At 37.5% G+C, this 13,051-nt stretch overlaps 1 protein-coding gene across 2 annotated transcripts in view; it reads left to right on the top strand.

Annotated features, from left to right (window-relative positions):
- LOC138064096 (alpha-mannosidase 2-like) overlaps positions 1–13,051 on the top strand; it is a 126,219-nt gene that overhangs the window by 96,886 nt on the left and 16,282 nt on the right. For both annotated transcript variants that reach the window (XM_068925059.1, XM_068925060.1), the window contains exons 18-19: positions 1,010–1,151; positions 5,731–5,864. In XM_068925059.1, the coding sequence (XP_068781160.1) occupies positions 1,010–1,151; positions 5,731–5,864 (276 nt within the window). The remainder of the gene's footprint in view (positions 1–1,009; positions 1,152–5,730; positions 5,865–13,051) is intronic.

The raw sequence follows: 13,051 nt of genomic DNA, 5'->3' as shown, positions 1-13,051 counted from the left end.
AATTATTATCCTAATTATAAAGGCCTAGGGTCTCAGTTTTCAACTATCTTAATACGTATAAGGAATTTTTTTCTTCTTCTAAGGGATCTACAAAGTATGTTAAACATTCCTCTATATCCCTTTTAACACAGGAATTGCAATACAGCAGGCTATCGGAAGCCATCATGCAGTTGTGTGTATGCCTGCATGACCTTTTTCCCCTTTGTCTTGTCTATTTGGTTTGAGCCCGTTGAGTAGTCTAACTCTAGTCACGTGTATAATGCTGAACAGCTAACAGCTTAGACCTAGAAGACATCTACTTGCTGCTCTGATAGAAATAAGAAAATGATGTCATTTTGTTTTTTGGAGGGTAATAAGGTATTTATAATGCATGTGATGAAGTGGAGTTACAACTATTTTTCCTAACTTTGGATCTGCAGCATGGACAAAAGTAAGAATTTTTTTCATTACTTAGAAATAATATTGCAAATGCATTTAAAACAATACCTATTGAGTAAGGGATGGAATTTTTGCCAATTATCTTAGCATAGTACTTTGTTTTGCTAAAGACAATAAAGTGAACATTTAAACATGGAAATAATTGTAATACTATTACTCGTTTTTATGTATTGTTCAAGAATTCCACCAGCACGTTAATTTAAAGTTCCCATTATAAACCAAGGAATTCCTTCCTACTACCTTGAATACATTCACAGCTTGCTCTCTGGAGGAGAAAACACTTTCTCTCATTCTACAACTGTAATTATTCTTTTTTTGCAGGTTCCCTTGATGAATCTTTCAGTTTTTAAAAAATGTTCTTTGATCTAGAAGTACGTTGAAATTATCATTTCCAAAGTGGTAGTTTTAGCCACAAATCTCTAAAAAGCTAAATAATACAGTTGAGTGAAGGCTTTGGTGCCAGTTGTCAATCACTGCCTCTATTGCACATGGGATAAATGTCTGAAAAGGTCTTTGAAATTTAAATGCATAAAAAGAATGTATTTTATTGAAGTTCATGTTCATAACGTAGATTCAACCTAGACTGACGATGAGCAAATTGCCTCTTCAAGCAAATATCTATCCTATGACTACAATGGCTTATATCCAAGATGTTGGCATTCGTTTGACACTTCATTCAGCTCAGTCTCTAGGTGTTGCAAGCTTGAAAAATGGTAAGTATATGACGATAGATATTATGAAGTCCTATCTTTCATGATTTTATGAAAAATGTAGTTCATTCACAAGTTACTATACCATGTGGTATTTAAAGAAAAGAAATATGCTTCTTCAACTCTGACAAGTTTTAGAATAGGGAGGAGCTTGCATTTTTTTTACACACACAAGTTCCCTTAATCTTTATTGGGAGATTTGTCTCAAATCAGCAGACTGGTAGGAAAGAGGTTCTGAAGAAGACAAAATGAATGATAAATTGTCATAACCCGGTAGTATTCACCCAAGAATACTGATGGAACTCAAAGATGAAACAGCAGAACTGGATGATTCAGAGTCTTTTGTACCGGTTTGGTAGGAGAGGGCTGAATATGGATAATGTGATGCTGATTGTGTGTATATGGTTTTCTCAAATTTATTTTCTTTAATTTTTATTTGCTTGGTTATTAAGGTAGAGGGGAATGGACTTGGAAACTACAGAATGTGTAGCCTAATATCCCTATCAAGCAAACTAATAGCAGCTATTTGAAAGAGCAAAATTAACGAGCTAGAGGATAAATATGACCCTGGGTAAGAGTCTGAAGTGGATTCATGCCTCACAAACTCATTGGGGTTCTTTGAAAAAGCTGATGAATACATTGACAAGAAAAATCTAGTTGGCATCAAGAATGCCAAAAGGGACTCAGCCCAGTCCCTTGTAGCAGAGAAGGATATTCCTCAGAATGGCTAAGAGAGGTTGAACCAGAGGTCAGCTGCTCACTGTCTATTCCACTGCCAGAACAAGGAGACATCAAATGAAGCTTGTAAATGACAGACAAAATAAAGCATGTAATGCATAATTTAAGATGTGTAAGTCCTTGTTGTAGGACGTTGTTAGTTTAAAATTACATGAATTTGAAAAGCAACTGAATGAATGCTGAGAATTAAAAAAGCCTATCAGAATCTATGCCAAAACCCAGTTTCTTTTCAGGAAACTTTCTTGTTTAATGTCTATTCTGGCAGAAGGTGAATATCATCATGGATTGACGGCAGTATTATCAAGCCTAATTCATTTTAGGGCAAAGAGTCTTTATAGTTTGCTTTTTCTTGGAATTAAAACAAGGCAGTTTGAAAACTATCAGAATGGTAAATCTTTATTCAAAAATTCAAACTTTCTATAGTAATCCTGCCTCTTCAGGGAGGGAGGGAGGGAACTTTCCTACCCGTTTGCCCTGTATGATTCAGATTTTCACATCAGAAGCCCATCTGTTGTCCTGTGAATCATGACCATTTTGCATTCCAGGACCTACTGTTTTAACCTTAGAATGATACTGAGGATCCTCATAAAGATCCTGGCCTTCATCACCAAGAAAGGAGTGACGATTTGCCTGCTCATGGATCATTGAAGGAGAAGGGAAACTTATCAGGCAAAAGCTCTGAATGCTCTGAGACTTATTCTGAGCTACCTTGACTCCTGAAACTCAGAAGAGTGGAATAGAAATCCTGTCATCGATGCATAGGAACCCACAGTAGCAGTCTGACACGTTTTTGTACTAGAGCGTGCCTGACAACTTTTCAGATGTTGGTAGAACTCTTGGGAAAATTTAATTTGTATCTAATGATTACTCAAGTAAGAATAAGCTTCACTGTTCTTCAACACCTTATTGACCCCAGGTGTGATAGCTACACATGTGGTACATGCAGATGTTATTCTCTATACTTACCAAACTGCTACCTGACAACCCTAAGAAAAGCAGATTTTTGTTTCCTATTGCATTCAAACTTCTATCATTGTGACTTGTGCCAGCCAAGTAAGAAAACTATAGCTATTTTTAAGAGCATTTGCATTATCAAACTAAGTGACTGTACTATTGTTTTACAGGTCTTGCATGTTATTTAAAAACAGGATTTTGTGATGATAAAAACTGTAAAGATTTGAGCCAAAGCCTAACCTATGCTAAAATACTCTAAGAAAATGCCATTTTTTTCCAATACAGAAAATTAAACCTAAAAGCTTCAGTAACTTAAAATAGTGTTACAGTTGGGAATTACTTTTTAATCATCCACTATCAAATTCTATGCTATACAACCCTGTTTTTCTGAGTGGATCAGTTCTAAGTTATTCCAAGGATTTCAATTAGTGATATAGCTATTTACAGGGAAAAAAGTCTTGAGCAGTGTTTACTTATACAATACACTACTACTTCTATTGAGCTGTAGACCTGCCTTGGAAAGCTGCCCTATGCTTGGATGGGTTAATCTGCCTGTGTACTAAAATGATTATACCTCTTAGGTAACTGTATCCTTTTTGTCATAGAGCAGCGATGATATTGCTGAATATCTCTGAATATCTTCAGGACGTACATTCTTTCAGGCTGACTTGATGTATTTTGTCATAGAGTGCAGTATCATATTGTTCCTATGGCCCTTTGACAAAGAGCTGTGAGCAACAGCGAAGGGAATGCAGAACACTTGCATTTGTAACCCCCTAACTACACTGAGTCATGAAGTGGCTAGTTTGCCACATCAGCCTGTTCTTTATATCAGTCAATATATGTACGCTGCCATGTGTGTTTCAGGAAAGAGTTCTCTGTTAATCATACTAGAAAAAGAAATACATCCAGCCAGGCCTAGTTACTCAGTGTGGCTTTCTTGTACCTTCCCTCCTGCTGTAGAAGGGAGGGACATGTTGAGTTGCAGATTTAGTTAACTCTAGCATATAAACTGATACTTTAGGAAAATAGCTACCTTTTGTTCTAACACAACCCAATAATAAGACTTAAAGCATGTTTCCCCATGCTTTCTATTACTGGAAACCAAATTCCCTTTGGCCTGAGCTTGTGAATGAACTTAACACCACCTAATCTTTACAGACACTAGTTAAATAGGTAATGGAGACTAATTAGTGTGCGGAGGCTCAGTTACCTTGTAATAGTGTCTCTATTTGTTCTTTAACAATTCTAGTCTCTGCATCGCAGAATGACATAACATCTAAGTCCACAGAGAGGCTGCTTCTTTTTGAGTCAGGGACGTACAGCTGATGCTATTTGAAATACTGCAGATAAGTACTGTGGAAAAACTGACTTTCTGTGAGCACGGTTTCAAACCAGTCAGGAGCATTAGTGGTTTTTCTCCTAACCCAATTACATCAGAGAGCATAAAGTGTATCCCATGTCTATTAACGGCATTATTTTCTGACTATGTCACTCTTTGGCAAATGCTGTTGCATCACTCCAGGCTCAAGAGGTAGTTAGCAACATCAAATATTTAAAATTAAAAAAAAAAAAAAAAAAGAGAGAGAAAGAGAATGTATTCCTCTAGCTCCTTATCTTTAGGTAACATTTTATGAAAACATTGGGTTTGCTACATTTGTCTTGAGGGCTGGACTCCTTAATAAAGAACTAAAATGAAACTGAAAGTTCTGAGGCTACTGAAAACTGCACTCTTTTCAGCCTGCCTTGTGAAGATCCTTCAGTATCTCGAAAGGATCCTGGCAGATTGACCCATATCTCAAGACATAACCTGCTGTCTGAGGTTTATCAGGACAGATGGTTGTTTCTTAGCTGTCGTTCTTGATTGGACTCAGATTCTCCCTATGAGGAGTCAGTTACCCTTCATGCTGTCAGATGATTTCAGCAGTATGGAGTAGGGTTTCTCAGTATTTCATCAGTGTCTTCAGTATCAGCTTCTAAGATTACTTAATCAAGAACTATAAAATACATATGCTACATCTCTCCTTCTTTCATTCCTTTTTTCCTGTCCCTCTCCCCATTTCCAGGATATGATGTATAAACTTTTTTAATGCTAGGTGCTGGGCTTCCTTCACCTTAGGAGTTCCACCTGGTTCTGCACTAGTTCACTTGGCAGTGGATTATTCTCCATGCTGCTGGAAAGGCAATCTCTGCACAGGTGGTCTCTGCAGAGCAGTCCAGAAAGGCAGTGCTACAATTTATTCTAAACTAAGAATTTCTTACTTAATATTTGTCTGGTGCAAAGTTCTTTACTTCTCCCACAAATGAAGATACCCTCACAGAAGGAGTGATTGTTGGTATTTATTTTTCATATTGCCTACTTACTCTTCATTCTGATGCATTCTTTAAAAAAAAAAAAAAAAAAAAAGCACATTGAGAAAAGAATGTGTTTGGGAGGTACACACTTCTTGCATAGGATAAAGACAGTTCCCCTACAGGTCTCTCCATACAAATGCAGCTATTCAGGGTGTTTCTCCACTTGAACACTTGATGCACCAAGTCTCCCTGTTATAAATAATAGTTAACAGTAATAACTTTTCATGCTAAGTTTCAATTTCCAGATTCTTAAAATTTTGCAGGAATAAAATTTGATGAAAGACTGGATGAAAGGATGAAGAATATATGAAAATTTTGGGAGGTTATAAACAACCAAAACCCAAAGGCTTTAACTATTTTCATAATGTGCCCTAACAATATTGATCTAATATTGATCTTTCGTATGTAAGAGAGAAATTAGGATCCTTTACAATTATTATTTTAGGGAAAGATTGACCCTAAATAAAGGGTCTTATATTTAATAGAAGATTAACATAGTCTTATTACCAGTATAATCCTTGTATTGCTTTTTCAGGTCAGTTGGAAGTGATCATGGATCGCCGACTTATGCAGGATGACAACCGTGGCCTTGGACAAGGTGTCCAAGATAACAAGATTACAGCTAATATCTTCCGACTTCTGCTGGAAAGAAGACATGGAACAGATGTGGTAAGAATGATTGTCTGGACTTCTATGGCTAATTAATTATATGATATAAGTTGGTCTTTTGCAGCAGCAGCGAACTTAAAGTTATTCCATGAGCAGTAGAACCGGAGGAAACTGAGCTTCCTAAGGAGTTTTGTCAGATCTCTTGTATTGCCTCACCATAATAACTTCCTATTCCCGTATACCTACAGTCTCTACTTTCTTACCCCTTTCTTCCTCCCATATCTGTCACCTGGTGGTATGCATTATATATGTTTTGGAGATTATGCATATGCTCATTGCATAACTAGCAGGTCAAACAAAACAAGTAACTTGAACTCACGTTGTGTCACATTACTGGAGTATTATTTGGAAGTCTCTTCTTCAGCCATGGTGTGTTTGTGGTGTGGTATATTTTTGTTTTTGTTTTTATTAACTTCTAAGAAATTGCTGACTAGTGAGAAATCTGCTTCAGGTCAATCAAAGTTGACTGAAACTGGGCAAAGGTTGAAAAGTGTTTGAGATCAATAGAGAGAACAAGAAAACAACATGATCCTATAAACTTTATTTTCTTAGGAAATGAGATTTAAATGGAAATATTTAGATGCCAGACATAATCTGATTTCATTATCAATCAGGGAAGATTGAGATTATTTTGTTGTAAGGACATGTTTTGCACAGTTTATCTTGATTCGTCTTTTTACATTTTAATCTTTTGAATAACTCTTTCGTCTTCCCTCTGTTCTTTGCTTTTTCCCCTTTCCTTTTCTCCTATCTTTGTGGAGAAGGGCAAAATGAGGAGTACATCTTCATACTGGTGCAGTAGAATCATGATGACAGCACTGAGTAGATTTTAAAATCGTCACACAGCTAAAGATGAGAGGTTGTATACTGAGCTGCTAATGAATATGCAGATAAATTGGAATTAATTCTGTTTTATAATGGATATCATTAACCACTGGTGAGAGGATGATAATATCAGGCTTAAAGCTAATTTTCACTATTTAATGATTGGCAGGGTTTTTTTTTTTTCTTAAGGTTGTATATGTCATTATGATTTTTCTAGTTTCTCATCTTATGTAGTAGCATCAGCCATATATTAACTGCAGTTATCAGCATGGTGTGGAAATAGCTGAACTAACTTGAAACAAGCTAGCTTGAATCCTGGAAGCAGTGTAGCTGTGACAGCTGTGACCATTGCACAGGTTAATCTACCTCGGCAAGAAGAGACCTGCAGAGAGACTTGCGCTGCCATGACAGACTCCTTTTCGTACTAAGGATCGTTTGTATTGTATTAAATTAGCATGTGGAGCTGCTAAATTAGAACTATTGGATATGGAAGGCTATGTTTGCATTAGAAAATAATTTGGAACAACAGGAGCAGATAAACGAGTTAGTTACATGGTGCTTGCATCTATACTGGGTGCAGTTTGGATATTTTCCATAGAAAAATCATAAGATAATTTAGACTAGAAAGTACCTCTTGAGGTCCTCTCCCTCCTAGTCCAATCTCTGCTCAAAGCAGGTCTGTTTTTATGTCAGAATATACTTAAAACTCTCCAAAGGATCAGTTGTTGATTCAGACCCTAATGGAGATGTGAAAGTTCAGAACATGTTTGGTGCTGACGTGCAGGGGAGCTTCTGGGTTAATTTATTCCAAAAGAAAACTAGTCCATACACACTTGAAACTGCTCTGCAATCTGAAAGAGTGCTTGATAAGTGGGTTTGACCAAAAGTTTAATTTCGGAAAACCAAAACAGTAATGTGGAAAGTAATTTGAGGCTACTTCTGTAAAAACAAAGGCAGACTAAGCCACTGCTCTGGGGATTATCTGGTTAGTGAAATATTTTTCATATGTGTGTGTGTATATATATATGTGTGTATGTATGTATATGTATATATGTGTGTATATACATACACACACACACATATATATATGTATTTATTTATTTATTTATTTATGAGCTTGTTTGGAGATCTCATTCAGCCATCATCTCTGTAGTTGCCTTTTCTTATTAAAAACCTCTTCCCCTCCTTCATTTTTTGACATATTCTGTGCAAGTTGCAGAGACTCTTTCGAAGGCAATGGCATGCTCGGTGTTAACTGGTAGGGTCAGAAGTCTTTGAGGTTTTTTGGGTAACTGTATTCCAGCATCTTCTCTCCTTCCCCCGACCCTTCCTGCTGAGCTTGTAAGGGTTTTAAATGTCTGCAGAGTCAGCCAGAGAGTGAAGCTGGTGCTCATACGCTCTTGTAGAGACTTGAAAAGAAGGAGGATCGGTGCTGGGAGGGAAGCAGGTGCAATCAAATAAGTGCTGTTGGCCCAAATACTTTGCCCTCTAGCGTAGTATGCACATCCCCCAGGAGCTAAGCACTTCAGATGTGTTAAGATGTGTTATCTTTCTGGTGCTACATGGGGAATTCCACTTTGCTATATTCTCAGTGTTCCAGCACTACATTTTTCAGAATGCTTTTATCTGAATATCAGTAACACTTCTTGATCCATGTAACAATTTGAGATGCATTAAAATAAGGAAGAGTAGTACTCACCTTTTCTCTCTGTTTGTTAAATGTACAAATATATATTTCATTGCATTGTTACTCAGAAGGTAGTTGTTACAATAGTTTAATAGCCCTGTCAGAAGATTTGCGAAGAAATTATATGCAGTTTAAATCTGTAATGGGCTGCAGAGTGATTCATACACTGACCTTAATTTTGTTGTAAAGACCTATTTTGTAATTGACTTAAGGAGCCGTGGAAATTACAGGAGAGAGTTTTGATTGCTTTAACTGCATCTTTGCCAGCACCAACTTTTTCTGTGGTGCATTCTAAAATATTTTATTCTGTCTCCTCTCAAACTTTTTTGGAGGACAGGATTCTTCTGCTCTTTGGGAAAATTCCCTGTAAAAGGTGAGACTGTAAAGTCTAGGATATGCAATTCTTCAAGAGTGAATTAAAATAAGTGTGCATCACTTGGGAGTAATTCCTGTGAGTTTTTTGGTTATGGCAATGTCCATCAAAAATTTATTTTCATTTACATCTCTGAAATGACTTTTTTCTTTCCCAACCTCCCCACCTCTGCCCTGAACAGTATATTTTTAATGACAGAGTCAAGCCACATGCATGTGTTTTGCATATGATTGTCCCATCCAGTGGGAAGGCAGAGTTTGTCATAATCACTAGCATGTTCAGGTAGCCTATAGTCTACTAAGTCCCTCATCCTTATGTTTCCTGTTTGTTGGGTCTTGAATTTTAGTTGCATCTGGCCAATAATAACCATTCATGCTGATTTTACCTCTGTGCATATGGCTTCGGGTTGATTTGCTTTGCAGTTTTTTGTTTTTTGTAACCCTAAACTGAATGCTACAAAAGGTGAATTCACTTGACAGTATTGTTCCTTTAATATATTTTTCTAACTGAGCTATATACATGGTAAGAGCTGAGCAAATCTCATTTCATATTAGGGTATACTCATCTGATTAATTGTTATCTGTATCCCTCAGACCTTTGTTGATATTTTTGCTATGTTTTGATACAATTTCTGTCTACATATTTTTCTCCTGCTACTGGACATTACTCGTTCTGATTATATGTTGATCTTTATCTTTGCAAGCATTAATTGGTTTTGCATATCTCTTGGTTTCTCTCCTAATATCCATTCCTTTTTTTCCCCCTCAGATTGGTGAGCAAGAACTCTGATGTGCTTCCTTTTTAAATCAAAGGGATTATTGTTCAGCTGAAAATGAAACCGAGTGCAATTATCAGTGCTTGTTTGTCAAAATAGTAAACACTCCTTTATTTTTGAAAATATAGAATCTTTATTTTACCAGAATCTTTATTTTTTAAAAAAAATTTTCCATCAGTGGCATAGCTGAAAAAAAGATACTATTCCATGCACCCTCTTTTTTTCCTCAGGTTTCTGTTTCATACCTTGTCTTGACTTGTTCAATTCATATAAGAGGATTTATAGCCCAGCTGCAAGCAAAGGGCCAGTATTCACTGGCTCAGATAGCTTCTGTGGTTTACAGGGAAAAGAGTGTGTTTAGAGAAAAGATGATACAGGCAGCTACTGAAGTTACAAATATGTGGAAAAGACTATTCTTTTCTTCTTATTAAATATTTATCAGTAAGCACATTCTCTGAAACTGTATACCTGATGATGTAGCCATTACTGTCTGATGATTGAATTGCATTTGCCACCTGTGGTGTGTATTTTTATAATGTATATGTATATTCCGGGTAGTAGTAATGTATGTTTGCTAAGGTATAGTAAAAATCAGCTGCTAATTAACTTGATATCTAAAAGAAGCAGAAACACATCATTTACTTAACCACTTCCAGCTAGAAGCGTTTTCAAGCCCATATGTGACAACCTCCGGTATTATAATGGTCGCATTTTAGTTATGACTACCATAGTGAAATCTTCAAATGCATACAAAATCTTGAACTTTAAAGTTTTGAGGTTTTTTGGGTGACCACAAAATAAGAAATTTGCACCCTTCCCCCCTCTTCTCTCCCACAAATACAACGCAATATCTGTAGAGACCTGCCACAAAAATTTCGTAAGGAATATATACCTACTGTTTGTATTTCGTTTGAAGAGAGATTCAGGTGTGTGTTAGTTCTTTGCAGCTTTACTTAAAAACTGTAGTTAAATTATTAATATTGCTACTGCTACATAGATGAACTGTATTTCTTATATTGGAAGTTTGTCTGGTGCTTGAGAACTCCTTCACACTGTTGCCATGTCTCATTTATCTACCAGTGTACCTATTCTCAGGGCAACACCTTCCTCATTTTTATGCCAGTGTACCTTACAGCTTAATTTTTTCAATTGGTGATATGATAATTTTTTAATTTTTTCAACTGGTGATATGATAAAGATGTGTTGCTGAATGGTTCTAATTAAAGACAAATTTATTTCCAAGCTCCAGTCACATGATACTGGTCAAAGTTGAAAGGAGCAAATATCCTTATTCTGTGACAGGGCAGCGGCCACTTGTTATAGATGGCTCATGGTGAAATAAGTAGTAAAGAGGACTGCCTTACTCTGATTTCTGAACTTGTGTTTGTGTCTCAGTTTGTATGTACGTCTCTAAAGTGGATTACTTCCTGTTTTCTTTGGTAGTTTTTATTTATCTTCATGTTGTGTGCACTTATCTACCAGCTCTGTTTATATGGAAAATATTTTACTTCACCCACTATGCATAGTATTCAAGCTTGATCTCATCCATTTTTAGCCCATATAATTGACCAAAACGGGAGGGTATGCTTCTCTTAGGTCTTTTCAACAACTTATGTGCGTTTGTGCAATTTGAGGTCTTAATTCTAAACCGTACTGTATCACCACTTCATCTTGAAGGCCTCGTTGTTCCTCCTGCAAGCTCTGGCAATAGGACAGAGACCCTCCTAAAAGAGAGGTAGCAGCTCCAAGCAGGGGGGTTCTCCTTGTATTGTGCAGTGAAGTAACTCTAAAGAGATAGTCTCCTTGAATACGGAAGAAACAATTTCCATCAGCAACAAGGGTTTCACATGACAAGCTGGCTTTCAATGCACATAGCCTCTTTGGGCTCATCTCCAGAGGACAGAAATTTGGAGATACTATGTAGCCTCTGTCTTTGTCACTGTTTCAGTGAGCTACTTCCTTATCTAAGCAGATCTCCAGAAAATTTCTGATCCCTGAGCTCTGTCATAATCCAGGGCAGCTTACGCTCTTCCCCATCAACAGGATATGTATGTCAGGAAAGGGGAAACAGAAAATTTAGCACTCTATCCCTTCCACAACACTGGCATCAGTTATTTCTTTAGACATTTAAGTCCCTCCTCCTTTTTCCTGCACCGTTATTAACAATGTAAACATAAGAAGAATCAGAAGAGAAAAAATAAATTGTGTGATAGCAGCTATAACGAAAATAGAATACTTTCATTGTTGAAAAAATACGTCCTGCTGCTCACCCACTTTTTGGTCTTTTTCATCCAGCTGTACTGATGGCTACGTATTTATCAACCTCTCTAAGTACGGGGGTGTGTTGGTGGTTATGATGGCCAGTTACTTCCCTTGCTATTTCCACTCTTCTCTAGACCAGCAAATGGCTTTTTATTCTCCATACAACTGATTTATAGAACATCACTGATATGGAATCTGACTAAATGCTAATTAAGTTAAATGCAAGAACCTGACAATGATCAAAGGAACAATGATAGATGGAGGGGCTCAAGTATCCTAACCAGGGAGGAATGGAACAAACTGAATTGGCTATGCCTGAGACCATCAAGGGAGATAAATTATATTGTCCTTGGGGTTCAGCCCAACAAGATATCTCAAAAGAAAGTACTTTATACATACTAGGGGAGATTATTGCCTAAAGGGGTATAGGACTTATTGTGAGATGTGGATGAGGGAGATAATGAGATGTTCAGGGGAAGGGATATAGGGGAGGAAAGGAAAGGATCAAGGTGTATCAAGGAGGAACAAATGTAGGAAAACAGAGGGAGAAGAGGGATAAGAGGATCTGGTCACATGTAAGAAGCCTACTGGTAGGTACAATTTTCTGACTGAGTCCTGTGCTTGATTACCTCAGTCTATCCTGCATTTCTATTAAATTCTGTTTCTTTGAGTGCTCTGCCTGTTCCGAGCCTGCACGAACCATTTAGCCAGTTTAAGTCAGACTAGCAAGCAAGTAGAATAAGAGCTCTTGGTATCGGCTACTGGAGAGAGAGGGAGAGACCACGGCTCTGAGGGACCTCTGGAACTGGATGCTCTTTAGCAGAGACACCCTTACTCTGTGTGTGTGTTTGTGAACTGCTAGCAAACTTCAACCTGACAAGTAGGAAGCCAGCATCTGGAAGGACCCAAAGCCTGAGCTGGTGATAGGTTAAGGGGCGTAAGATCCAGGCCGGGGTATCAGATGGATTTAAAATCCACACAAATACTTGAGGGATCAGCGAATGTTGAGTGTGCTTGTGAATCAAGAAAACGAGGGTGTTTTGACTAGTGAACTTCAGTCCTGATCAGCTGGAGAGGATGATCATGACCAGTTTGTCCCTCCTGATCATGTTCATGGGAGCACTCTCCGTGTTTGTGTGGGTGCTAGTAAAAGCACTGCTCCCTATTCATTTATGTGTCTAGCTAAGTGCGTGCCATGTGTGTATGTGTGCACGTGCCTCTCTTGGGAATACATGCTCAGCCTTGATACTGCCTGGACCTGGCAG

Source organism: Struthio camelus, chromosome W (genome assembly GCF_040807025.1).
Source record: "Struthio camelus isolate bStrCam1 chromosome W, bStrCam1.hap1, whole genome shotgun sequence".
Classification (NCBI taxonomy): domain Eukaryota; kingdom Metazoa; phylum Chordata; class Aves; order Struthioniformes; family Struthionidae; genus Struthio; species Struthio camelus.
Note: the sequence above shows the minus strand (reverse complement) of the source record. Positions and strands in the feature narration are given on the sequence as shown.